The sequence below is a fragment of the Physeter macrocephalus genome, chromosome 1 (genome assembly GCF_002837175.3).
Source record: "Physeter macrocephalus isolate SW-GA chromosome 1, ASM283717v5, whole genome shotgun sequence".
Taxonomy (NCBI): domain Eukaryota; kingdom Metazoa; phylum Chordata; class Mammalia; order Artiodactyla; family Physeteridae; genus Physeter; species Physeter macrocephalus.
Window position 1 is genome coordinate 42755026 of NC_041214.2, and position 25473 is coordinate 42780498.

Genomic DNA, 25473 nt, shown 5'->3' on the forward strand with positions numbered 1-25473 from the left:
ATTCATTTGTATCATTTTTTTAGATTCCACATATAAGCGATATCATATGATATTTGTCTTTCTCTGTCTGACTTACTTCACTTAGTATGATAATCTCTAGGTCCATCCATGTTGCTGCAAATGGCATTATTTTATGCTTTTTAATGGCTGAGTAATATTCCATTGTATGCATGTACCACATTTTCTTTATCCATTCATCTGTCAATGGACATTTAGGTTGTTTCCAGGGATTCTTTTTTAAAAAGACTTGGACTTACAAATAAATGCAGAGCATCGTTTTAGATCTGCTCTGTCCCAGGTGGTAGCCACTGGCCACATGTGGCTATTGGGTGCTTGCCACATGGCCAGTCAAAACTGAGATGTGCTGTAAGTATAAAATACACTCTGATTTTGAAGACCTAGTGTGAATAAAAACATGTAAAATATGTCATAATTTTTTTCTCTTGAGCATATGCTGCAATGATAATATTTTAGATATATTGGATTAAATAAAAATATATTGTTAAAATTTCACCTGTTTCTTTTTCCTTTTTTTTCTTTTTTTTAAAGTAGTTACTGGAAAATTTTAAACTACATGAATGGTTTACATGAATCTTCTATTGGACAGCCCTGAGTAGATTTATCAGGAATATATTTTGCCAGTCCCATTCATTTTATGAAGTCCTATGTTTAATTGTTAAGATTATGCATTCATGCTATGGCATTTACCAGCCTTATGTCTGAGATCAAGCAGTTAGGAACTAGAATTTTTCTGTTTTCCTTTGTGAATTCGATTAATGACTGCTACTGTTTTGTGTTTTCCAAAATTCAGTTATGATATGGTTAATCTCAAGATGGTGATTTTTGAGGGCTATTTTATTTTATTTTTTCCTTTTCTTTTTTTTTTTTGCGGTACGCGGGCCTCTCACTGTTGTGGCCTCTCCCGTTGCGGAGCACAGGCTCAGCGGCCATGGCTCACGGGCCCAGCCACTCAGCGGCACGTGGGATCCTCCCAGACCGGGGCACGAACCTGTGTCCCCTGCATCGGCAGGCAGACTCTCAACCACTGTGCCACCCGGGAAGCCCTTTTCTGTCCTTTTTTGAAGGGAAAAACTGCTCTGGAAATAGTTACCTCAGGGCATTAGGAATTATTTTATAAAACAAACGGACACCTCTCAAAATTCTCTAATCAGTTCTGGTGGCCCCCATACTGGTTGTGTTGCCTTTGCTCATTAGAGCTGCATTTTGGATGCAGACAGCATAGGTTGGGGCTCAAGCCTTGAAAAATGTGAATAATAGGAAAGCCGTCCTCCCAGGCTTTGGGGACTTCGTGAGTTTGTCTGCCCCTTGAGTAGAAGGGAACAGTTCCTGGTCATGGGATGTGAAGAGGTTCTGACGTTGCCTGGGCTGCTGCGGCCGAGGCTCTCAGGGGAGGGGGCAAAACATTTGGCGCTTATGCTAAAGAGGACAGTGGGCCCTTGGGGCAGTGTGTTCTCTCAGTATTGGCTTCTTTTCCATGGCAAGGGACAAGAATTCAAAGACGGCTGGGTGAATGACATTAAAGGCATGGTATAATAGAATGCTTTCATGTCTTACTGTTTAATAGCATTCACCCTTTTGTTTCCTGAAGACTTAATTTTGTTAGGAAAATGACTCCTTAGACTGACTTAAACTGTAGCCACAGACTTCTGTCACTAAACATATTTTCTTCTTGTGCTTTACAGATCATTAAAAAGCTGATAGAAAGAAGACAAGCCCAGATTCGGAAAGTCTACCCGGGACTTTCCTGTTTTAAAGATGGAGTCCGGCAGATCCCGATAGAAAGCATTCCTGGAATTCGTATGTATAGATCTTCTTCTAAAAGCAAAACCTTTTGGTAATGCCATGACAGTGTTGGAAACAATTATACCAGAATGCAGTGATTTGGAAAGCTTTTTCCCCTGTCTGTCTCCATTTGTGTTATTGTAGTCTTTAAGAAGGGAGCAAATGCTTTCCTTTTACATCTTTTCTCTGTTTCCCAGTGCAAACAAATCGAAGAGAACTTAGTTGACCTCTTGTTGTAGCTGTTAATGTCCATCGTTTATGAGAGCCTGTTATTTGTGGCACCGTGCTGGACACTCCCCATATGTGACCTTGATGGCAGGGAATTCTACTCAGAGGGGAAGGTTGAGTCTCAGGATGGTTAAGCCCTTTAACCTTAAACAGCGCGTGGCCAGTGACAGTCAGGAATAGTAGCAGCCCCATCCTGGCCTCTTCTAGACATCTTGCAGTTGGTACCCTGCCTCACTGCCCTCCTGGGTGCAACCTGCATAGAACTGTGCTTGGGCTGAATTAGTTTCCACAAACCTCTAAACAAGTTGATTGCAAAGCATATACTTTGTTTCAAGTTCCCTATTTTAGAGTAGTTTTCCCAAGGGTTCTTCTCTGTGAGTATATTAGAGGTGAGTTGTATTGGGTTAAAACATATAAAATAGCCGTTTTTGTAGATCAAAAGCTATGAATATCGGTACTTTCATTCGGTTCAAATCCAGGATCATCCAGTATATTGAAGATTTAATATTAATAAAACCAAAGCAAACAAACTAAAATTCTCTAGAGAAAATAAGACATTTTATGGGCAAGATATATTTCTTCATTACAGAGTATACCCTACAGCAGATCTTACTTTCCTTGTCAGACCTGGAAATTTTGCTTCTATGTATTATCCTTGTTAATAGCTACCCTGTCACTGAATGCCTACATGTGCCAGGCATTCTTCTGTTCGTTTGTTTGTTTTGTGTGTTTTTACCTACATCAATTAATCTCAAAAGCAATCACATCAGCTCAGTTTTGGAGTTCTGTTTCATAGGTTGATAAACAGAGGCAAAGGTTGACTAACTTATCTCGGGTACATTAGCTTTTAAGGAGAGAACAAGAAATCAGTCCTGGTCGATTGGACTCCAGGCTGTGTCTTCTTTCTGCTACACTAAACCATCTTGCATTACAAGCAGGGTCTGCCCCAAATAAACTAGAGACCAGGACAGAGTTTGTTCCAACCTAAAACAACAGCTTAACTCTTTCACAGGGTGATTAGCAAAAAATGTGACTTAGGGTTTTAAAAAAATACACACCCACAGTACCAGACATATTTGTTTTTTATGCTTTCCTCTGAAAGGTTGAAGTTCCTGCTTTAAAAAGTACTAACAGACAGAGCAGTGTCAGTCTTGGCAATGTTTTGTATTGTTAGGTGTATGAGGAAGTAAAGAATTAACTGTAGTTAAGTTCAGTCTCTTTTCAGATATAGACATTTATTGAGTCGTGGCTATAATTTATTGTATTTTTGATAACTATTAAATATGTTATTCTCTTGACCAAAAGCAGTTCTCATTCAGTGTTTAATTTTGTTGATATATAGGAGAGACAGGCTGGAAACCGAGTGGAAAAGAGAAAAGGTAAGTATGATGGGCCAGAGGATATTAATGCAAGTGTTTTTTTTCCCCTCCCAGAAACTTAGAGAAAACAGGCAAACTGATTGTAGTCACCATCACAACACTTGTTAGGTTTCAATTTTCATAAAAAATTCTGGAATGGTTCTAATTTTAAGTTTATGTAAAAATGAGCTGGAATCACTTGGCAAGAGAAGAGAAAACTAATCATTGTTCCTTCTTGTTTATTCTTTTCCTTTCAAGTAAAGAGCCCAAAGACCCCGACCAGCTTTATAGCACGCTCAAGAGCATCCTCCAGCAGGTGAAGGTGGGTGTTTTCTTTTCCTTCACCTCATGCAAATATTTTGAAATGATTTCCCACATGGCATTTCCATATTAGATACCTTACTTTTTTCTTTACCCAAGAGCCATCAAAGCGCTTGGCCCTTCATGGAACCCGTGAAGAGAACAGAAGCTCCGGGATATTATGAAGTTATAAGGTTCCCCATGGGTAATGCCATTAACATTTTCTAAGTATAGATTTAAAACTCTCTGGATGGCGGTGTGGGGGACAAAGGGGTGCCGAGGTTGATGTGCACTCTTCTGTTGTAGGGTGGAGGGCCGGTGGAATCAGAGCAGGAGGGTAAAGGGGAGGGGATGGCCGTGTTCATTAGGCTCCTGCTGCTGCGTTGTAGCGCCCACACCATCAATGTGAGCTGCAGACAGCACTAGAGATCAAAGTCAGCTGTGTGGACATAACCTTGCTTATGTTCGGTTTGGTTGCAAATGGAAAAACATCAGCTTGTCCTCTTGATATGCTTGGAGAGTTTGAGGATTTTTGAAGGTAAACAGACGAAGTTAGATCAAGCCGCTTGACTGCTGTACTCTTAGATGGAGAAATAATCATTAATGCAGCTCTTGATTTTCCATGCTCTTGAAGGAGACTGAGTGTCACTAATTATACTCCTATTTTAAGCTTTGTCCCACATCCAAAAACAAACAAGAAAATGCCTTTAGAAATGTAGAATTGTGGAATTCGCTGCTGTGTCTGCACCAGGCTAAAAGGAATGATTAATTGAGTCAATTGAGAATCCCCAAATTAAACTAATTTGGCATTGTGCAGATGACAGACCACTAGCTGAATTTTTTTTTTTTTTTTTTCCAATCAGCTGTGTGGCCATTTTTCTGGAGAGAGCCTGTATCTTCTGTCCCTTTTCTACCTGGTGCTAAGAAGGTATTAAGATGTGAAAGGAAGAATGAAAGGGATCCATTAGCTCCCCGATAACAGAGTTATTTGTAGATTTTTCTGTGGCATTATGACACAAATATTTTACATAGTGGTGGTAATAATTTAAGTAGTCTCTGGTCCTTAAAGTGGACACACATCCATACGCTTTTCTTTCCCTTTTCTATCTGCCTCGCTTCTGTGTATTTCAGTACAGGAAAATCAGAGTAAGGGTTGAAGGAGTGTAGAATTCTGAATGGAAGGGTGACTTGGGAATCAGTATTTCCCAGGATGTGAAAAATATGCTAAAACCCTTTAAGTCCATTTCCAAACTTACCTGACCTTTGCATCCTCATCACCTGGGCTGCCTCAAGTTCTTTTGTGAAATGCTCAAGGGAGGTTGTATGAGCCTGGGGAGAACGGTTTTCGGCCCTGTCCGTGTGCACTCTGAAGCCCTGCGGTGGCAGGTCCAGTGGGTCTTGTCTGTCATAGCCTACTCACAGCCTATTCTCTGGAAGTTTTCTGCTTGGTCCAGCCAGAGGAGGGTGGGAACCTCGCCAGCTGGACACCACTTGTGTGCACAGCTGAATGCTCATGAGGGGACAATTGACCCCACTAAGCAAGGCCAGTGGTGGGCTGAGGTGTGTGTAAGCAGTGTTAATGAAAACAGTAAATGGTGCTCTTTGGTTGGAGCAATGCTTTGTTTTCTTGGGATGCCCTTGCCCCTAAGATGGTCATGTCTTTGAGGACAAGACTGACAGTCAGTAATTTCACTTTTTCTGCCATTGCCTTCATGGCTTTTTCAAAAAACATTTCTTCTCTTCCCCCCCATGCCCTAGAAAAACCTCTTTTCTTCCATATGGATGAGATCCAACCTGTTTCGTTAAGGAAATGGCATTCAGTACAGCGTCTGAGGAGTGGCCCAAGCTTCCCACACATGGGTGGCTAGGCAGGGCTTTCCTATTTACCCAGAATTCCCAACTTTTGGGGATTTAATGAATAATTTAGTGGTGTCTCCATGTTTGTTTTCACTAGTGTTCAGTCACCTTCTTTTGTAACCCAGGCCATTTGGTCAACCAAAAACTTCTAAGAAGGCCAGAGGAAGGAAGCTGTTATCTATAACTTTAGAATGGAAAGGAAATAGAGAAAGGAAACATGCAGAGTTGGTTGTAATTATTCAGAAAGCTCCAAACACTTTCATGATTTGTTTCTGCTGTATTTGAGGCTCTCCCCATTGCTCCTTTCCTCCTGCCTTCCAAAAAATAGTGGGGAAAGCTTTTGCGTAAACTTCTTTGTGTCAAGTTTCATTCTTTTTCCCCCTTTACTTTTTTTTTTTTTTTTTTTTTGGGTCACACGTCTCTTCCTTCTAAACATTGTAAACATGATATCAGGCAGCATATCCTAAGTGGTGGGCATTTAGCGGGGAGGAGGGTAAGCGTCCAGTTTTACCCAGAGAGGACAGCTCCACTGCTCTTTCTTTGTTCAACGAGAGCACCTATTCAGCTGTTCAGTTACACTCAGGTGACACGTTTACTGGGCTATTTGTCAAGCCTTTGTGTAGCTTAATACTTTTCAGTTTTTCTCTCCCTCCAAACTGTTTCAGTTAGAGAAGAAAGAAAATGGAAAGTTGAATTCACAGATGTGATGACATACTTCTAACCAAGATAGGCTTTATTAAAAAAAAAAAGAAAAAAGGCTTTAGTCAAAGGAAATAGGTGAAAGCAGATATTTCCTATTTTTCCTTTGGAGTTTTGTGGTAGATTTAGGATTTTGATGCAAATGAATTTCTCCCCATTTTGGGATGTTGCACATAAGTTTATTTATCTTATTAAATGATAATCCCAGTGTATTTGGTTGTCAGTTTCTCTCCCTCTGGAAAACTTGATAATATAGTGGGAATTTGGGTTGTTGGTAGTCAGAAGTATTTCTTTAGTGATTTTGACTTATTTTTTTCCATGCATAGTTTATATAATTTTTTTCATATTCTTTTCCATTATGGTTTATTACAGGATATCAAATATTCCCTGTGCTATACAATAGGACCTTGTTGTTTATTTTATATATAGTAGTGTATATCTGCTAATCCAATTTAATAGTTGATATAATTTTTAATGATAGAACCAGACTTAGAGACAACTAGGGACCTATAAATAGACAAATGTTAGCATCTTCTAATCTTCATGGAATTCTTTAAATTGGTTCTGGGAGTGAGGATTGAAGAAGCCCCATTATATTCTTACAAGTTTAGATGAAGCACTGTTTTCCTTTGCAAAATAATTTAAAGCAAGTAGGTATATTGGGAAAATATTCTTTTTGACAATTGTCTCGCAAGGCTTACTTGCTTTAGAAAATAGATTATTAAGTAAAGTTTGTCATTCTTATTTCATTGATGGAGCATGAAACTAAATTCACCGGAACCATTTTACATGCAAGGTCATTGGTATATTTGCAGATGTATTTATGATCTGTCTCTCCATTTTAGTTCTATCTCTGCAGCACCAGAACAACTGTGAATTTAGAGAAACAAACTCAGTCTGATTGTTCTGATTTAAGTAATGAAATGATTCGATACAAATGTTCCACCTGCTGTGCTCCATGTATAGACAAAGCCCCTTCTGTATAATTCTGAATGAAGAGCTAACAGTACTTAGCTCATCGTACTTATTGCTGCTAATCTACTTAGCTTCCTCGTGCTGAAGAGGGGATTGGGCCAGATGACTAATAATGGTCCCTTCAATGTTAAAACACTGTGATTTTGCACAGGATACCCCCACAAAAGGAAGAACATAAGATTCAAGAACTGTTTTCCTTGATCATATGAATTTCTCTTAAAGAAAGGCATTGGGATGGTGAAAATGTGATCAAACTGATGACATAGATTTCTTTCCCCGTCTCACTTTTGTCAGCTGGTGTTTAAAAGGAGTCAAAGATGGCTAATATTTTTTTTTCCTGTGCAGATCTGAAAACCATGAGCGAACGCCTCAAGAATAGGTACTACGTGTCTAAGAAATTATTCATGGCAGACTTACAGCGCGTCTTTACCAATTGCAAAGAGTACAACCCCCCTGAGAGTGAATACTACAAATGTGCCAATATCCTGGAGAAATTCTTCTTCAGTAAAATTAAGGAAGCTGGATTAATTGACAAGTGATACTTTTTTTCCTCTGCTTCTTAGAAACTCATCAAGCAGTGTGCCTAAAGCATGGTTTAGTTTTACAAAGGATTGAACATAATGTATTGAAGATACTTGTAATAATTAGCACTTTTAAAAAACAAACAGAAAACCTCCTCTTAGCTTTTCAGATATGTATTTAAATTGAAGTCATAGAACATTTTTATTTTACGGAATAGATTTTAATCTATTCACTACAATTAATGTCAACTTTCTATGGCATGTCCATTAGCTGAATATTCAATAATAGATGATCAGGGGTTTCCTCAAAACTTGTATATGAGGAAATTGCATATAGTACCAAGATTTGGGGGAATGCAGAAAATTTTCAGACCGTGAATGTTTCCCTTTTTTTCCAATGGAATGTGAGAGTTTATTTTTATTTTATTCTGAAGGACTTTAAAGGAAGGGATGCATGATAAAAAGCCCGTAAAAGGTGAAATATGTGACGTTTGAAGTCTCATCGTAGACTTTTTACATATATTTTTAAAAAACACTCATCTAGGTGAGGTGCTTTGATCAGTTCTGAAAAAATGCAGTTCCAGAAAGCAACTGCTTTGATTCCTAAGGAAGAAATTCTAAATAATGCAAATTTTTTTTATAAGCATCTGGGTTTTTGATAATTCTGTCTACCTACAACAAACTTGTGAGTGCATAACCACTATTTTAATGATTACTTTCTCTACACGAGTGTGTAATACTATATTTGACTTTGCTTATGCAGGCCATAAGTTCCAAAAGGCAATTTCCTGGGCCACAAAGGCATCCATTTGAAAACACTTGAGATTGAGTCAGCATACTTTAACAAAAAAAGATGTATAATCTATTTAATGTATCAAATTTAGTGAATCCTTGTTCTATTAAATAAGGATTTTTTTCCCTTTCTACAATACACACAACCCCACTGATAATGTATTTATGAACATTTTTCCTTTTGCATCTCCAGATTATATTCATTGTCGGAGATGAATTAAATTACCACCAAGATTTGCTGTCAGTATTTTAATACCTACATTGGTATATATACCCAGGGTAATACTATCCCACTAAAATCCATCATACAACCTTATTAACCCGTCTTGGGATTCCAGCTTAGTGCTTGGATTTATTTCCTGATTAACACTACATTGAAAAGTGGGACGTCTGCCATCCCAACTCTGGGAGAACCAACTCATATAAAACAAACGAAGGCCACCTTGATGGTCTCGACACTAATTTTTATGACACAAATTTATAAACTGATTTTTGTAAAGGACTAGGTTTAAAGGTATATTTAACTTGATGTTTTCTATCAGCATAAAAGAATTGAAATGATTATTTGATAGACATTAAACACAGTTGCCAGAGATAATCTGCATGAAGGAAAAAACCCTGCAGATGGCATTAAGTTGGAAGGATTGTTTTTAATATGTAAGATATATTCAGAATGCTCACAACTGAGAAATGCCTCAACTTTTTAAAGTATAAGAAACCACCTTGAGTGGCATCTGGATTTCTAATGGAGAAGGATGATACAGTTTGGATTAAGTAACTTGGACTGTTTTTCAACAGTGCTTTGTACTGGATCTGCCGAAGCATCTGGCCAGCTTGGTATCCTGTGAAAGTTTGTTATTTTCTGGGTAGACATTCTTATAGAGTATTGTCTTTAAAATCAGATTGTCTCTTCTATATTGAAAGCATTTTTATGTTTTCTAATTTAAAAATTAATATTTTCTTATAGATATTGTGCAATAAAGCTGAAGTAGGATGTGTGGTTTTTGCAAATGCTTTAACAGCGGATAAAATTTTACATTTGTAAAATTAATATATTGTACTGGTACAAAATAGTTTTAAATTATATTTTAAAAAGCTCTTAATCTGGTGGTGTGTTTTCTTCTTCTGGCAGATTGAGTTTACAGGGCAAATGTACGATCTGGTTGATGACTGATCACATCCTTAGTTCTTAGGTCGTAAGCATGTCGAGGAAGGTGTTCACAATTGTTGCATTTGTGTGAAGTTTCATAAAAATTCACAGCCCGTCAGTGAGAGATTTTCAAGAGGAGAGACACTTCTTGTGTCTCTGGAGTGATCCACTGCATCTTGCCCATTGTCACTCAGGAAAAAAATCCAGCTAAAGAAGAGTGTTATGGTTTTAGAAACAGTGCCGCACTCGCCCCCGGTTTTTCTACTTTGCATGTGTGAGATAGATGAATGAGGAGGGGGACAGAAAAAAATACAGCTGATTTTTAGACATCTCCCATATGAGCTTCTACTGTTACTCAAAGTGCTGAGTGTAGGAAAGTAAACTTCATCCTGTTGGGGTATGAGTACCCGCCAAAGGGTGCACCGCTTCCTTTCTGAATTCTGAACCAGCTAAGCAGTCAACAGACTAAGGCACATGATGGCCAAAACATCTTTATAAATAATAAAATGCATTTTGGAGGTTGTGACTTGTGTATCTATGGAAAATGGGCTTTCTGATACGGAACCCCAGGATGTGGTTGACTCACCAGCTGCCAGCCGGCTCTGCACCACTGCGGACGTCCCCCTACCAAGGCAGGGCCTTTTACCCTTAAGCTTAGCGCATGGCCCAGGACAGTGATGCTGTCTGAAGGCAGGTCAACTCCAAAGAGGTACAGGTGAGGAAGGAGCAGAACTAGGCCACTTCCTTCCCTTAACTCATCAGTGAGGCAGGTTCCTCCCGGGGGAGGGAGGCATGGGGGACAGAGGGAAGCCAGGGCTCAGGGATGTCCTTCTGCGGAAAAGTAAACATCCTCAACGGAGACTAAGTTGCCCTCCCATCCCAGCCCATATATCCATGGTCAAAACTCTCAACCACATGCCGCGGAGCGGCTGGGTCCGTGGGCCATGGCCGCTGAGCCTGTGCGTCCGGAGCCTGTGCTCCGCAACGGGAGAGGCCACAACAGTGAGAGGCCCGCGTACCGCAAAAAAAAAAAAAAAAAAAAAAAAAAAAAAAAAAATCTCAACTCTGGTTGTATTCATCCGAAGAAAAGAGTGAAAAGACGACTTTGTGGTTTTCATGTTACCTGGAAGTAAAATTTATAATTTTGGAACCTAAGGAGTAGAAACAGGATCCGACTGAGGTACTATGGACAGGTTAATAATGTATCACCCCTTTAAGCTGATATTCTTCAGACCGGCCCGCTGGTGTTTATGGAAAAGCTTCTAAGAGCTGCGCAAGGAAGGGTTGCTGGTGGCAGCCCTTGGCCTTTTCCCTATTGTTCTGAGCTGTTCTGCTCTGGCCCTTACCTTTACTTAGCAAAGCAGAAAACCCCAAGAGAAGAGGGCAACTACTCTGGAATATCAAAGGTCATATTGGCTGCATGTTCTTATTTAAGAGGCAGTAATTAAGATGACTTTTTTTTTTTTTTCTTAAATCGTCTTGAAACATATGTTTAGATTTATTGACTATTCAAGCATTTTTTTCCTGGCAGAAAAGAAGGTAGAGGTGGTGGCTGTGGGTGGGGATGGTGGCAGCAGGGAAAGAAATCGGTGCTTTCACTTGAGTCTTCAGGCTCTTGGTAGGACTTTCTCCTTTGGGTGCATCGGTGCTATTAATATTAGTATTGGATGGAGATTGACAGGGGAAAATAGTTTCTTACCCGTTAGGTAAAGAGATGAACATGAAGTTATAAGAGAAAACCAAAAACAAGTGGAAGAAGGTTTTCAGGTGCACTTTGGAGGAAGACTCTCGACAAAGTAAGCAGAGGACTTCAGAGGTGAGGCAACACCCATAGGTATCATGAAAAGTTTTCAAATGTAATTCATGTATATTTATTTATGCCTTGGTTTCTGTGTGGGAGCATCTTTGCTTTTTTTGTGGAAAAAGGAAGCTAAAAATGTCAAAGCTGGAGATTTTCTTTGGGTTTATTAAAGGCAATAATTTCAACAAAGCAGAGAAAAGCCAGGAAAGCACAAGTCAACCTTCCTGCTCCCTCTTGTTACTGGGAAGCCCAGTACCACCACCTTGGCAGAGGAGTTAGCTTAAAAAATGTTATTTGTGTGTGTGTAATTTTCTGAGCTGAAACGAAGGTTTATCAGTTTTTGTTTATCTAGGTTTGAAGTTCTTGTAAAGAAATCCCTTGGGGAATTTGTTCACCAAAGGACCTTCTCAAAATAATGCACATGTTCACAAACTTTCTGCATACTGGCTCACTTGGTTCTTGGACCCGTCCTGAAAATCACTGGTCTCTGTTCTTTGCTCTGTTAACTTCCCATTTTTGACAGTTATTAGGTGGATATCTAATTTATGCTAAAAATATCTAGGAACAGAGAATCTGCCTTTTTGTTCGATAAGGCAGTCCAACAACAAACACAGGCAAAGGTGATAAAGTCCTTAGGTTGGGTTGATGTTGACTGTTTTAGAGTTGAGTAGAACACACACTTGGTTCATACTGAGTTTGTGATCAAGCTCTGATTCACATCTTTTCCCACAGAGTGCTATTAAGTAAGTCAGTGCATCAGCACTGCTTCTCCTCAACATACCCAAACACACTTGTATGGTTGTAGCTCTGTGCACAACTTAACATCCCATATATATATATATATATATATAAATAAAAATAATATATGTATTTTATATATATATATTGAAGTATAGTTGATTTACAATGTTGTGTTAATTTCTGCTGTACAGCAAAGTGATTCAGTTCTATCTATCTATCTATAGATAGATAGATGCTTTTTTTTTTTGGCTGCATTGGGTCTTCGTTGCTGTGCACGGGCTTTCTCTAAGTGCAGCAAGCTGGGGCTACTCATTGTCGCAGTGCACGGGCATCTCATTGCAGTGGCTTCTCTTGCTGCGGAGCACAGGCTCTAGGCACGTGGGCTTCAGTAGTTGCAGCACACAGGCTCAGTAGTTGCAGTGTGCGGGCTCTAGGGGGCGCTGGCTTCAGTAGTTGTGGCACACAGGCTTAGCTGCTCAGCAGCATGTGGGATCTTCCTGGACCACGGATGGAACTCGTGTCCCCTGAATTGTCAGGCAGATTCTTAACCACTGCGCCACCAGGGAAGTCCCATATACATTTTTAATACTCTTTTCCATTATGGTTATCACAGGATATTGAATGTAGTTCCCTGTGCTATAGAGTAGGACCTTGTTGTTTATCCATCCTGTATATAATAGTTTGCATCTGCTAACCCCAAACTCCCACACCATCCCTCCCCCACAACCCCTTGCCCTTGGCAACCACAAGTCTGTTCTCTATATCTGTGAGTCTGTTTCTGTTTCATAGATAAGTTCATTTGTGTCATATTTTAGATTCCCCATATGAGTGATATCATATGTATTTATCCTCTCTTCTTGACTTACTTCACTTAGTATGATAATCTCTGGTCCCATCCATGTTGCTAAAAATGGCATTATTTCATTCTATTTTTATGACTGAGTAATATTTCATTGTATTGGGTTGGCCAAAAGGTTCATTCAGTTTTTTCTTTAAGATGGCTGTAGTAGCACTTAGTTGTCTTCTTTAAAAAAATTAATGAATGAATGAATTAATTTTTGGCTGAGTTGGATCTTTGTTGCTGCGCAGGGACTTTCTCTAGTTGCAGCGATCAGGGGCCACTCTTCATTGTGGTACGCGGGCTTCTCATTGCGGTGGCTTCTCTTGTTGCAGAGCATGGGCTCTAGGTGCGCAGGCTTCAGTAGTTGTGGCTCACAGGCTCTAGAGCACAGGCTCAGTAGTGGTGGCACACGGGCTTAGTTGCTCTGTGGCATGTGGGATCTTCCTGGACCAGGGCTCGAACCTGTGTCCCCTGCATTGGCAAGCGCATCCTTAACTACTGCGCCACCAGGGAAGCAGCCCCACTTAGTTGTCTTTAACTTCATTTGAAATGGTTTTGTTAGATTGTATGTGACAGCTGTCATATCAGCGTGCATTTAAAAAAGTCATCAGGACTCCCCTGGTGGTGCAGTGGTTAAGAATCCGCCTGCCAATGCAGGGGACATGGGTTCAAGCCCTGGTACGGGAAGATGCCACATGCCATGGAGCAACTAAGCCCATGCACCACAACTACTTAGCCTGTGCTCTAGAGCCTGTGAGCCACAACTACTGAAGCCCACGTGCCAAGAGCCTGTGCTCCACAACAACAGAAGCCCTGCTTGCTGCAACTAGAGAAAAGCCCACATGTAGCAACAAAGACCCAACGCAGCCAAATAAATAAATAAATTTTAAAAATAAATTAAAAAAATTTTTAAAATAAAAAAGTCACCAAAATTGGTGAATTTTTGAGTAGCCATTTTAATATTGAAGATCAAAGAAAAGAAACATTTTTCGCATATTATGCTTTATTATTTCAAAAAAGGTAAAAACACACCGAAACACAAAAAAAGATTTGTGCAGAAGGTGCTGTGACTGACTGTGTCAAAATTGGTTTGCAAAGTTTCCTGCTGGAGATTTCTCACTGGATGATCCTCTACCATCAGGTAGATCAGTTGAAGTTGATAGCAATCAAATAAAGACATTAATTGAGAACAGTCAACGTTATACCATGCGGGAGATAGCTGACATACTCAAAGTATCCAAATCAAGTGTTGAAAATCATTTGCACCAGCTTGGTTATATTCATCGCTTTGATGTTTGGCTTCCACCCAGGTTAAGTGAAAAAAACCTTTTTGACTGTATTTCCACATGCAATTCTCTACGTAAAGGTAATGAAAATGTTGCATTTTTACAAGTTGTGACAGGCAATGAAAAGTGGATACTGTACAATAATGTGGAATGAAAGAAATCGTGGAGCAAGTGAAATGAACCACCACCAACCACACCAAAGGCCAGTCTTCATCCGAAGGTGATGTTGTGTATATGGTGGGATTGAAAGGGAGTCCTCTATGATGAGCTCCTTCTGGAAAACCAAATGATTAATTCCAAGTACTGCTCCCAGTTAGACCAACTGAAAGCAGCACTTGATGAAAAGCATCCAGAATTAGTCAACTGAAAATGCATAATCTTCCATCAGGATAACACAAGACTGCATGTTTCTTTGATGACCAGGCAAAAACTGTTACAGCCTGGCTGGGAAGTTCTGATTCATCTGCCATATTCACTGGACATTGCACCTTTGGATTTCCATTTATTTAGGTCTTTACAAAATTGTCTTAATGAAAAAAATTTCAATTCCCTGGAAGACTGTAAAAGGCACCTGGAACAGTTCTTTGCTCAAAAAGGTAAAAAGTTTTGGAAAGATGGAATTATGAAGTTGCCTGAGAAATGGCAGCATGTAGTGGAACAAAAGGGTGAATATGTTGTTCAATAAAGTTCTAGGCGAAAATGAAAAATGTGTCTTTTATTTTTACTTAAAAACCGAAGGCACTTTTTGGCCAACCCAATATATAAACTACATCTTCTTTATCCATTCATCTGTCGATGGACTTTTGTGTTGCTTCCATGTCTTGACTATTGGAAATAGTGCTGCTATGAACATAGGGGTGCATGTATCTTTCTGAATTAATAGTTTTGTCTGGATATATGCACAGGAGTGGGATTGCAGGATCGTATGGTAGCTCTATTTTTAGTTTTTTGAGGGACCTCCATGCTGTTTTCCATAGTGGCTGCAGCAACTTGCATTCCCACCAACAGTGTAGGAGGGTTCCCTTTTCTCCACACCCTCTCCAGCATTTGTTATTTGTCAACTTTATAATGATGGCCATTCTGACTGGTATGAAGTGGTACTTCATTGTTGTTTTGATTTGCATTTCTCTAATAATTAGCAATGTTGAGCATCTTTTCATGTGCCTGTTGGCCATCTGTACATCTTCTTTGGAGAAATGTCTATTTAGGTTTTCGGCCCATTTTTTCGATTGGGTTTTTTTTTTTGTTGTTGTGTTGTATGAGCTCTTTGTATATTTTGGAAATCAAGCCTTTGTAGGCCACATTGTTTGCAAATATTTTCTCCCATTCCATAGGTTGTCTTTTCGTTTGTTTATGGTTTCCTTTGCTGTGCAAAAGCTTGCAGGTTTGATTAGGTCCCATTTGTTTATTTTTGCTATTATTTCTATCGATTTGGGAGACTGACCTAAGAAAACGTTGGTATGATTTATGTCAGAGAATGTTTTGTCTATGTTCTCTTCTAGGAGTTTTATGGTGTCATGCCTTTCTTTTAAGTCTTTAAGCCATTTTGAGTTTATTTTTGTGTATGGTGTGAGGGTGTGTTCTAAGTTCATGGATTTACATGTGGCTGTTCAACTTCCCTGCACCACTTGCTGAAGAGACCTTTTCCCATTGTATATTCTTGCTTTCTTTGTCAAAGATTAATTGACCATAGGTGTGTGGGTTTATTTCTGGGCTCTCTATTCTGTTCCATTGATCCATATGTCTGTTTTGGTGTCAATACCATGCTGTTTGATTACTGTAGATTTGTAGTATTGTCTGAAGTCTGAGATGGTTATGCCTCCTGCTTTGTTCTTTTCCCTACGGATTGCTTTGGCAATTCTGGGTCTTTTATGGTTCCATATAAATTTTAGGATTATTTGTTCCAGTTCTGTGAAAAATGTCATGGGTAATTTGATAGGGATCGCATTAAATCTGTAGATTGCCTTGGGTAGTATGGCTGTTTTAACAATAACAATTCTTCCAATCCAAGAGCATGGGATATCTTTCCATTTCTTTGAATCATTTTAAATTTCCTTTATTAATGTCTTATAGTTCTCAGTATATAAGTCTTCACCTCCTTAGTCAGGGTTATTCCTCAGTATTTAATTTTTTGGGGTGCAATTTTAAAAGGTATTTTTTTCTTACATTCCCTTTCTGATAATTCATTGTTAATGTAAAGAAATGCAATTGATTTCTGTATGTTAATCTTGTACCCTGCTACCTTGCTTAATTTGTTTATCAGTTCTAGTAGTTCTTGTGTGGAGTTTATAGGGTTGTCTGTATATAGTATCATGTTATCTGCATATAATGACAATTTTACCTCTTCCCTTCCAATTTGGATAAATTTCATGTCTTTTCCTTGCCTGATTGCTGGGGCTAGGACTTCCAACACTATGTTGAACAGAAGCGGTGAGAGTGGGCATTCTTGTCTTGTTCCAGATTTTAGTGGGAAGGCTTTAAGCTTTTCACTGTTGAGTATTATATTGGCTGTGGGTTTGTCATAAATAGCTTTTATTATGTTGAGATATGTTCCCTCTATACCCCCTTTGGTAAGAGTTTTTATCATGAATCGATATTGAATTTTATCAAATGCTTTTTCTGCATCTGTTGAGATGATCACTTGCTTTTTGTTTTTTCTTTTGTTAATGTGGTATATCACATTGATTTTGCATACGTTGAACCATCCTTGTGAACTTGGGATGAATTCAACTTGGTCGTAGTGTATGGTCTTTTTAATGTGTTTGTTAGATTCGGTTTGCTAATATTTTGTTTAGAATTTTTGCATCTATGTTCATCAAAGATATTGGACTGTAATTTTCTTTTTTGGTGGTATCTTTGTCTGGTTTTGTATCAGGGTGGTGGTGGCTTCATAGAATGTCTTTGGGAGTGTTCCCTCCTCTTCAGTCTTTTGGAAGAGTTTGAGAAGGATCAGTATAAGTTCTTCTTTTTATGTTTGGAAGAATTCGCCTGTGAGGCCATCTGGTCCTGGACTTTTGTTTGTAGGGAGCATTTTAAAATTACAGATTCTATTTCACTTCTAGTGACTGGTCTGTTCAAATTATTTTTTCTTAATTCAATTTTGGTGGGCTGTATGTTTCTAGAAACTTGTCCATTTCTTCTAGGTTGGTAAATTTGTTGGCATATAACTGTTCATAGTATTCTTTTATGGTTTCTTGTATTTCTGAAGTATTGGTTGTTATTTCACCTTTTTCATTTCTTATTTTGTTTATTTAGGTTCTCTCTCTTTTCTTCTTGGTGACCCTGGCCAGACTTTTGTCAGTATTGTTTACCCTTTCAAAAAATCACCTCTTGAGTTTAATTTCTATTTATTTCCTCTCTAATCTTTATTATTTCCTCCCTTCTGCTGACTTTAGGTTTTTGTTGTTCTTCTTTTTCTAATTATTTTAGATGGTAGGTTAGGCTGTTTACTTGAGATTTTTCTTGTTTTGTGAAGAAGGCCTGTGTCACTATGAACTTCCCTCTAAAAACTGCTTTTGCTGCATCCCACAGCTTTTGTATGGTTGTCTTTTCATTGTCATTTGTCTCAGGTATTTTTTAATTGATAATTTCCTCTTGATTTCAACACTGACCCATTCGTTTTTTTATTAGCATGTTGTTTTTTTCTCATTTCATTTTCTGTGGTTGATTTCTAGTTTCATGCTGTTGTGGTCAGAAAAGATGCTTGAAATAATTTCTATGCTCTTAAATTTGTTGAGGCTTGTTTTGTGCCCTAGTATGTGATCAGTCCTAGAGAGTGTTCCATGTCCATTTGAAAAGAATGTGTATTCTGGTTTCTTGGGGTGTAATGTCCTGAAAATATCAATTAAGTCTAACCGTTCTTTCGTATCCTTTAGGATCTCTGTTGCCTTATTGATTTTCTGTCTCGAGAATCTGTCCATTGATGTGAGTGGGGTGTTAAAATCTCCTACCATTATTGTATACCCATCAGTTTCTCCCTTTATGTCTGTAGTATTTGTTTTATGTATTTGGGTGTTCCTATATTAGGTGCATATACATTGATGAGTGTAATATCCTCTTCTTGTATTGATCCTTTTATCATTATATAGTGTCCTTCTTTGTCTTTATGGCCTTTGTTTTAAGTCTATTTTGTCTCATATGAGTATTGTGATCCCCTCTTTCTTGTCATTTGTTTTGCATGAAATATCTTTTTCCATCCCCTCAGTTTCAATTTATGTGTGTCTTTTGCCCCAAAGTGGGTCTCTTGTAGGCAGCATATTGTAGGTTCTTATTTTTTTTAATCCAACCTGCCATGCTGTGTCTTTTGATTGGAGCATTTAGTGCATTGACATTTTTAAAAAATATCTTTATTTTTTATTTTACTTTTTATTTTTTTGGCTGCATTGGGTCTTCATTGCTGTGCACGGACTTTCTCTAGTTGCAGTGGGTCGGGGCTACTCTTGCGTGGCTTCTCATTGCAGTGGCTTCTCCTATTGTGGAGCACGGGCTCTAGGCATGCGGGATTCAGTAGTTGTAGCACACAGGCTCAGTAGTTGTGGCTTGCAGGCTCTAGAGTACAGGCTCAGTAGTTGTGGCGCAAGGGCTTAGTTGCTCTGTGGCATGTGGGATCTTCCTAGACAAGGGATTGAACCTGTGTCCCCTGCGTTGACAGGTGGATTCTTAACCACTGCGCCACCAGGGAAGTCCCTAGTCCACTGAAATTTAAGGTAATTAGTGATAGATATGTATTTATTGCCATTTTAAACCTTGTTTTCCAGTTGATTTTTTGTTTCTTCTTTTTTTTTTTTTTGCCTTTTGTGGTTTGATTTCCTCTTATTTGATGCTTTCGTTCTCTTCTTTTTGGTTTTGTGAATCTGTTGTATGTTTCTGATTTGTGGTTACCCTGTTTTTCAAGCATGTTAACCCCTTCCTATATCTACTTGCTTTAGACTGATGGTCATATAGGCTCAAATACATTCTAAAAAAAAAAAAATCTACATTTTCTTACTCTACTCTCCTACATTTTATGATTTTTATGTCCTCTTTCACATCTTCATGTTCATCCTTTTGCTGTTCATTGTGGTTATCACTTTTAAAAAATTAAAAAAAATTTTTTTTCCTTTTTAATCTGTATACTGGCTTATTTAAGTGATTTGCTTTTCAATTGTGATTTTTCTCTTTCCTATATCTTCTTGCTTCTTTTCTATTTAGAGAAGACCTTTCAATATTTCTTTTAGGATAGGTTTAGTAGTGCGGTATTCTTTTATTTTTTGCTTGTCTGAGAAATTATTTATCTCTCCTTTTATTCTAAATGATAGTCTTGCTGGGTAGAGTATCCAAGGTTGCAGATTTTTCCCCTTTCAGGATTTTGAATATATCTTGTCACTCCCTTCTGGCCTGCAAAATTTCTGTAGAGAAATCAGCTGATAGCCTTGTGGGGGTTCCCTTATAATTAATTCTTTGCTTTTCTCTTGCTGCCTTTAGAATCCTCTCTGTAACTTTGGCCATTTTAATATGTTTTAGTTTAGGTCTGTTTGGGTTCATCTTGTTTGGGAACTTCTGTGCTTCCTGTACCTGGATATCTGTTTCCTTCTTTAGGTTTGGGAAGTTTTTAGCCATAATTTCTTTCAATACATTTTTGATCACCTTTTCTTTTTCTTCTCCTTCTGGAATCCCTATTATGTGTAGGTTGGCATGCTTTATATTATCCCATAGGTCTCTTGTATTGCTTTCATTTTGCTTTTTTTTTTTTTTTGCTATTCATTGCCGTTAGCTCAGCTTTTGTCTTGGTGAATGAGTTTTCTAATTTTTCTTGGCTCCTCTTTATAGTTTCTATTTCCTTTTTACAACAATCTGCATTTCTGTCAATAGCCTTTCTTAATTCCTTCATTATTTTTATTATCTCCTTTTGAACTCTGTGTCTATTAGACTGAAGAGGTCTGTTTCATTGTTGTTCTTTCAGGGGAATTCTCTTGGTCTTTTAACTGGGAGTGTTCCTCTGCTCCTCAGTTTTATTTTGTTTTTATATTTTTCTCCCATTGTGAGGGTTGTCTTTTCGTTTTATTTATGGTTTCCTTTGCTGTGCAAAAGCTGTTTTTTTAAAAAAATATTTATTTTGCTGTGTTGGGTCTTAGTTGCGATACGTGGGATCTCTTGCGGCATGCGGGATCTTTCGTTGCAGTGCACGGGCTTCTCTCTAGTTGTGGCGTGTGGGCTCTAGAGCATGCAGGCTCAGTAGTTGCAGTGTGTGGGCTCTCTAGTTGTGGTGCGTGGGCTCCAGAGCGCATGGGCTCAGTAGTTGTGGCATGCGAGCTCTCTAGTTGTGGTGCACAAGCTATAGAGCACACAGGCTTAGTTGCCTCATGGCATGTGGGGTCTTAGTTCCCCAACCAGGGATCGAACTCGTGTCCCCTTCATTGGAGGGTGAATTCTTAACCACTGGACCACCAGGGAAGTCCCTCTCAATTTTACTTATATTTCCCTTATTCTGTGAGTGTCAGAGAAAAAATTACCTACTGTGGTCTTGGAGGGCTATTTTTATGTGGCAGTGTTCCTGTGTAGCTTGTGTGGGTTTAACATTTTTGGTGTGAGGACTGTTTAGTGGATGCCTGCCACTGTTTCCTCAGCCTGTGCTGGCCATTATCCCCTTGATGGGGATGTGCAGAGGTGGGAGCTGGTGCCCTCTCCTGGAGCCCACAGCAGTGGTGGTGGCAGCAGTTGGTGCCTGCTCTTGGAGCCCATGGCAGTGGTGGCAGCTGGTATCAGCTCCTGGAGTCCAAGGAGGCAACAGCTTGTGGGCACTCCTGGAGCTCGTGGAGGTGGTGCCCTGTTGGCTCCATGTGTGTGAAGAGAGAGGCTGCTGTGGTGGGCCCCGGCCCTCCCTTTGTGCACCCAATAATGGTGCCTTGCCTCTGTGGTGGGTCCCAGCTCCCTCTGTGTACCCTCCTGTTTGCAGTTGCATCACACTCCAGCCCCTTCAGACTGTCTCCACATAGCCAACCCCAGTCCTCTCCCCAGGTCTGTCCTCTGAAGCCTGAGCTTCAGCACCCAGACCCCGCCCATCCCTGCAGATGTATGTCTCAGGCTGGGGAGTGCCAGGCAGCAGCACAGACCCTCTGTGCAGGTCTCTCTCCATTCTGCCTGCCATAAACTGGTTGCTGCACTCTCCTCTGAGGCTCTGAAACTCCCCCTCTGTCCTGGCTGATCTCTCTGCCAGTGAGGGGGCTTCTTCCCAGGGTACACGAACTTTTAGTCTTTCATAACTCCCTCCCAGGGACGCAGGTACTCTCCTGATTCCTCTCTCTCTTGTTTTTTTCTTTTTTCCTACCCAGGTATGTGGAGATCTTTCTTTTCTTTGTTTTTTTTTTTGTGGTACGCGGGCCTCTAAATGTTGTGGCCTCTCCCGTTGCGGAGCACAGGCTCCGGGCACGCAGGCTCAGCGGCCATGGCTCACGGGCCCAGCCGCTCCGCGGCACGTCGGATCCTCCCAGACCGGGGCATGAACCCATGTCCCCTGCATCGGCAGGCGGACTCTCAACCACTGTGCCACCAGGGAAACCCTTTCTTAAAATATATATTTATTTTTGGCTGCGTTGGGTCTTCGTTGCTGCGCATGGGCTTTCTCTAGTTGCAGCGAGTGCGGGCTACTCTTCGTTGCGGTGCACGGGCTTCTCATTGCAGTGGCTTCTCTTATTGCGGAGCACCGGCTCTAAGCCCACAGGCCTCAGTAGTTGTGGCTTGCAGGCTCAGTAGTTGTGGCTTGTGGGCTCTAGAGCGCAGGCTCAGTAGTTGTGGCGCACCGGCTTAGTTGCTCCGCGGCATGTGGGATCTTCCCGGACCAGGGCTTGAACCTGTGTTACCTGCATTGGCAGGCGGATTCTTAACCACTGTGCCACCAGGGAAGTCCCTGGAGATCTTTCTTGCCCTTTCAGAATTCTGAAGTCCTCTGCCAGCATTCAGTAGGTATTCTATGAGAATTGTTCCATGTGTAGATGTGTTTCTGATGTATTTGTGGAACGAGGTGTGCTCCATATCCTTCTACTCTGCCATGTCGATCATCCCCCCTCCTATATCTTTTTAACATTAAAAAAAAAATTAAAGCATAATTAACAATACAATATTATACATAGATTTTAGGTGTTCAGTTTGATGACTTTTAACAGCTGTATACACTACTATAATCACTACCCTAAAGAAGACACAACATTTCAATTCACTGAAGGAAAGTTTCCTTGTGCCCCTTTTCAGTCAATTCTCAACCCCATCTCCAGTTACCATAAGTCACTTTTGTCTGTTCTTTTAGTCACATAAATGGACTGCTTTTCAGCACACTTCCTATATGCAGCACAATGTATAGCTCTGGGGAAGCCAATTCACCTTCCTGTGTCTACTGCCTTATTAGACACACACTTTTTTGTTCAAAGCTGTAGTGAGGATGTGTTTAAATAATGTATGTGAAGATGTTTTGAAATAAATGTGAAACGTTATATAATGTTTAAACTAATACTACAAATTTACAAATTAGAACGACCTTTTACCTAAAACAGTTTTAAAATATTGTTAATATAATGCAAATTTTAAAAAAATCTGCATTGGTACAAAGTAGGTTTGAGCTAGCAGATTGTCAATCTGTAAATACTACTTGGCTTCATATAATCAAGTAATTTCCTTACCATGTACCACTTATGAAGCACTGACTAGGTGTCAGGCACTCTTCTTAACATTTTACTTAAGCATATTAAGTCACTGAATCCTGACAAAAATTTAATAAAAACAGATACAGAGAAGCAATTTTGCTAAGAAGTAGCATGCTGCGATTCTTGATCCAGAGTCGGTATTCTTAAACTCTGTGCAACACTAACCACATCTACAGCTAAAGAGTAATTATCCTAGTTTGTTTCATGAAGTATCTAGATATTATGTATCTAGATAGTAACTGTAGTTCCAATTCCTTTTATACTATGAATTCTTACTATATTCCACATTTATTAAACATCATACCACAAAAAAAAAAAACAAAAAAAAAAAAAAACAAAAAAACATCTCTTGTGTATAAAATGACAAGGATACAAAGGTAAGTTGCCAGATTTTTAAGACTAAAATCTATTACTGGACATGAAATGTAGGCCATGTGACAGGGTATAACATCTGTGAATTCAGAGGTGAGATTAATGTGGAAATTAAGGAAACATTCCCATTTACCCTTGCAACAAAAATAATAAAATACCTAGGAATAAACCTACCTAGGGAGACAAGAGACCTGTATGCAGAAAACTATAAGACACTGATGAAAGAAATTAAAGATGATACCAACAGATGGAGAGATATACCATGTTCTTGGATTGGAAGAATCAACATTGTGAAAATGACTATACTACCCAAAGCAATCTACAGATTCAGTGCAATCCCTATCAAATTACCATTGGCATTTTTTACAGAACTAGAAGAAAAAATCTTAAAATTTGTATGGAGACACAAAAGACCCAAAATAGCCAAAGTGGTCTTTTTTTAAAAAAAAATTTTATCTTTATTTATTTATTTTTGGCTGCATTGGGTCTTCCTTGCTGCGTGCAGGCTTTCTCTAGTTACAGCGAGTGGGGGCTACTTTGTTGTGGTGTGCGGGTTTCTCATTGCGGTGGCTTCTCTTGTTGCAGAGCACGGGCTCTAGGCACGCGGGCTTCAGTAGTTGTGGCATGTGGGCTCAGTAGTTGTGGCTCGTGGGCTCTAGAGCACAGGCTCAGAAGTTGTGGTGCTCAGGCTTAGTTGCTCTGCGGCATGTGGGGTCTTCCCCAAGCAGGGCTCGAACCTGTGTCCCCTGCATTGGCAGGTGGGTTCTTAACCACCGCACCACCAGGGAAGTCGCCAAAGTGGTCTTGAGGGGAAAAAAAAAGAGCTGGAGGAATCAGACTCCCTGCCTTCAGACTATACTACAAAGCTACATTAATCAAGACAATATGGTATTGGCACAAAAACAGAAATATAGATCAATGGAACAGGATAGAAAGCCCAGAGATAAACCCATGCACCTATGGTCAACTAATCTGTGACAGAGGAGGCAAGGATATACATTGTAGAAAAGACAGTCTCTTCAATAAGTGGTGCTGGGAAAACTGAACAGCTACATGTAAAAGAATGAAATTAGAACACTCCCTAACATCATACACAAAAATAAACTCAAAATGGATTAGAGACCTAAATGTAAGGCCAGACACTATAAACCTTTTAGAGGAAAACATAGGAAGAACACTCTTTGACATAAATCACAGCAATATCTTTTTTGATCCACCTCCTAGAGTAATGGAAGTAAAAACAAAAATAAACAAATGGGACCTAAGGAAACTTGAAAGCTTTTGCACGATAAAGGAAACTGTAAAGAAGATGAAAAGACAACCCTCAGAATGGGAGAAAATATTTGCAAACGAATCAGTGGACAAAGGATTAAACTCCAAAATATATAAACAGCTCATGCAGCTCAATATTAAAAAAACAAACAACCCAATCCAAAAATGGGCAGAAGACCTAAATAGACATTTCTCCAAAGAAGAGATACAGATGGCCAAAAAGCACGTGAAAAACTGCTGAACATTGCTAATTATTAGAGAAATGCAAATCAAAACTACAATGAGGTATTACATCACACCAGTTAGAATGGGCATCATCAGAAAATCTACAATCTACAAATGCTGGAAAGGATGTGGAGAAAAGGGAACCGTCTTGCATTGTTGGTGGGAATGTAAATTGATACAGCCACTGTGGAGAACATTATGGAAGTTCCTTAAAAAAGTAAATATAGAATTACCATATGACCCAGCAATCTCACTACTGGACATATACCCAGAGAAAACCATAATTCAAAAAGACACATGCACCCCAATGTTCATTGCAGCACTATTTATAATACCCAGGACATGGAAGCAACCTAAATGCCCATCAACAGACGAATGGATAAAGAAGATGTGGTACATATATACAATGGAATATTAGTCATAAAAAGGAACGAAATTGGGTCATTTGTAGAGATGTGGATGGATCTAGAGACTGTCATACATAGTGAAGTAAGTCAGAAAGTGAAAAACAAATATATATTAACGCATATATATGGAAGTTAGAAAAATGGTACAGATGAACCAGTTTGCAGGGCAG

The 25473-nt window shown here is 39.4% G+C and overlaps 1 protein-coding gene across 1 annotated transcript in view; it reads left to right on the forward strand.

Annotated features, from left to right (window-relative positions):
- KAT2B (lysine acetyltransferase 2B) overlaps positions 1–9636 on the forward strand; it is a 116197-nt gene extending 106561 nt beyond the window's left edge. Inside the window, exons 15-19 of the mRNA XM_024115172.3 lie at positions 1704–1818; positions 3374–3410; positions 3648–3711; positions 3810–3894; positions 7566–9636. Coding sequence (XP_023970940.1) covers positions 1704–1818; positions 3374–3410; positions 3648–3711; positions 3810–3894; positions 7566–7759 — 495 coding nt within the window. The 3' untranslated portion in view covers positions 7760–9636. The remainder of the gene's footprint in view (positions 1–1703; positions 1819–3373; positions 3411–3647; positions 3712–3809; positions 3895–7565) is intronic.
- The last annotated feature ends 15837 nt before the right edge of the window (positions 9637–25473 follow it).